The sequence below is a fragment of the Etheostoma spectabile genome, chromosome 13 (assembly GCF_008692095.1).
Source record: "Etheostoma spectabile isolate EspeVRDwgs_2016 chromosome 13, UIUC_Espe_1.0, whole genome shotgun sequence".
Classification (NCBI taxonomy): Eukaryota; Metazoa; Chordata; class Actinopteri; order Perciformes; family Percidae; genus Etheostoma; species Etheostoma spectabile.
Window position 1 is genome coordinate 4,098,898 of NC_045745.1, and position 2,510 is coordinate 4,101,407.

The 2,510-nt window shown below is 39.1% G+C and overlaps 1 protein-coding gene across 1 annotated transcript in view; it reads left to right on the forward strand.

The window, feature by feature from the left end:
* Window positions 1-1,485: 1,485 nt before the first annotated feature.
* Window positions 1,486-2,510, forward strand: part of aspa (aspartoacylase) — a 12,540-nt gene continuing 11,515 nt past the window's right edge. Inside the window, exon 1 of the mRNA XM_032534216.1 lies at window positions 1,486-1,952. Coding sequence (XP_032390107.1) covers window positions 1,726-1,952 — 227 coding nt within the window. The 5' untranslated portion in view covers window positions 1,486-1,725. The remainder of the gene's footprint in view (window positions 1,953-2,510) is intronic.

Sequence of the window (2,510 nt, forward strand, 5' to 3'; positions counted from 1 at the left end):
AAGGGGTCAGATTTGACCCGAGGACAACAGGAGGGTTAAATTATTTTCTGTGTTTTTGGAAATGTCAATGTTTTACTGTAAGGAGACCTTTTATTGCAAATGAGCTGATAGTTTTAGTGACTAATAGTGTTTCTTATAGCTATAAAAAAGTAAGAACCATTTATTAAACGGTTAAAAGGTAAATACAGTGCCACTGCTTTAGGTAAAACATTTCCAACAATGTTTTTTGATGATCTCTGGAATGTAATTTGTGATTTGTGTTTTGTGTTTTTGGCAGACTAACATGCTAAATACTTCTTTTGCAAAGTTCATATGTGTCATAAGTTAAAAACAATCGCCCTACTTGCATTTCTGAATGCTAAAAATGAAATAAGGGGAATCAATGACATTCAATCACCTCTAGGAACAGTAATAAAGTTACTGTATTTTTGTACTAAAAACTTGTTTCAGTCCTAGTCTGCTGCATAACGTAGGATGTAGCTGTACATATCATGGAATGGACTTTGTGGAAAGAAAAGAAAAATCTGTATTTTCAGTTTTTGCTTTGTAATTTCTTTTGCCGCTGGCATTTTTGTTAACATGGCAAATGGCTTTATTTTGAAGGCCATAACCGGAAGTACTGTATATCGACAAGTCTGCCTGTCGTCCTCGGGTCAAATCTGACCCCTTTAAAAAATGTCTATATCTGAAATATGAGTTTCTTTTTAAACAAATGACCACAAAAAAAATGGATTGGATTCCTTCCAACGCTGTTTGCAAATACAACTGATCACGTTCCTTCTTCTGATCTTAACTATTAGCCCAAATAATTCATAATGTCTGCTTTTTTTAACTCAAATATTAGGTCTACATAAATGAAGGTTATTGACCATGAATTCCAAAAAGTAGTAAAACTAGTAAGGTGGTGGTAGTGAAAACTTAAAAAAAAGTCTGAAAAAGGGATGAAAATGTCAAATCTTTGTCTGTTTTTGACCCGGGATGACAACGCAAGGGTTAAAAACACTACCTGTTAATGCTTACATATTGAAACATTGTTTTGATTCATAGACATTAATATTAATGTATAATATATATATATATATATATATTTATATATAACATATATAAGATAAATTCAGTATATAATAGATATATATATACAGTGTATATATATATACAGTATATATGTAAATGTGCATATGACATATATATGTATATATATGACATATGTGACACATATGATATGTGTGTGTTTATGTATATATATATATATATATATATATATATATATATGTATTGGGGATTAATAAACAGATTAAAAATTTAAATTAAATTAAATTATATGTGTGTATATAGTCTATGTTTTGCTTACATTTTATTTTGGAAGAATATCACCGGAAATGACTAGGTAATATGTCCCCCGAGTGTAAGTGATGGGGTAAACAACAGGGAGGAACCTTGTTAACCGAGTGTTGCCTCCAACTGGAGATGCGGTGCACCACTCGGCGCATTGTACGCACGGTGACCGTTTCATATACAGTCAATGGCGGGGACTGAGCCGTAGACTGGATACGTGTTGACGGTCTATGGACTGAGCACAACAGGCCAGGGGGCACGTTACGTAAGCGCGCTGCCACAGCAGGCATTTAAACGGTGAGGCTGCGAAGCTCCAGCTGGAAACTTTCCCTCCGCTCCGCCAGCGTGTGTTCGCCCAGACAGCAGACTTTCTACTTCGACCACCCAGACATGTCTTCATGTTTGAACGAGGCCAGGAGAGTCGCTATCTTCGGAGGGACTCACGGAAACGAGATGTCCGGCGTGACGCTGGTCAACCTGTGGGTGAAGAACAGCGCCGAGATCCAGAGGAAAAGGGTCGAGACCAAACCGTTCATCACCAACCCGAAGGCGGTGGAGAAGTGCACCAGATATGTGGACACGGACCTGAACCGAGCCTTCACCCCAGAAAACCTCAGGTAAACACCGCTGTCATGTAGGCTACAGTGTCGCTGCTGGGTCTGGATGATGATGATGTTGTTGTTGTTGTTGTTGTTGTTCGCGGCTGCTGTCAGTGTCACACATGTTGAATGGAAACTTTTCCTGGCACAGATCCTCATTTAACGACAGATTCCTATGTGATTATTGATTATTGATTATAGGGCCCAGTACTGACCACGTCGGGGGCAGCTGCCCTATTGCCCTGACCGAAATAGTGGCTCATGGTCAGCCCCGGTGGTCCATGAGCCGATCCCCTGGCGGCTCTGGCCGCCAACTACACCGACCTGTAGCCGACCACAGTGGCTGACCATCAGCCACTTTTCGACATTTTTTTAATGTTTTTATTTCGGAAATGATTTTAAAAGGCTGAAGGTGATTGGAAGGTTATGAGACTTTACTCTCATGATAAGTGGGGATTCTGTTAAAACGTGTTTAGATAATTAAAAGGTATTTATTTAGAAGTGGGCTGGCTGCTAGTTAGCTATCTATGGTGGTGACAATGGTGTTATGATTCAGATGGACTCCCAAGACAAGAC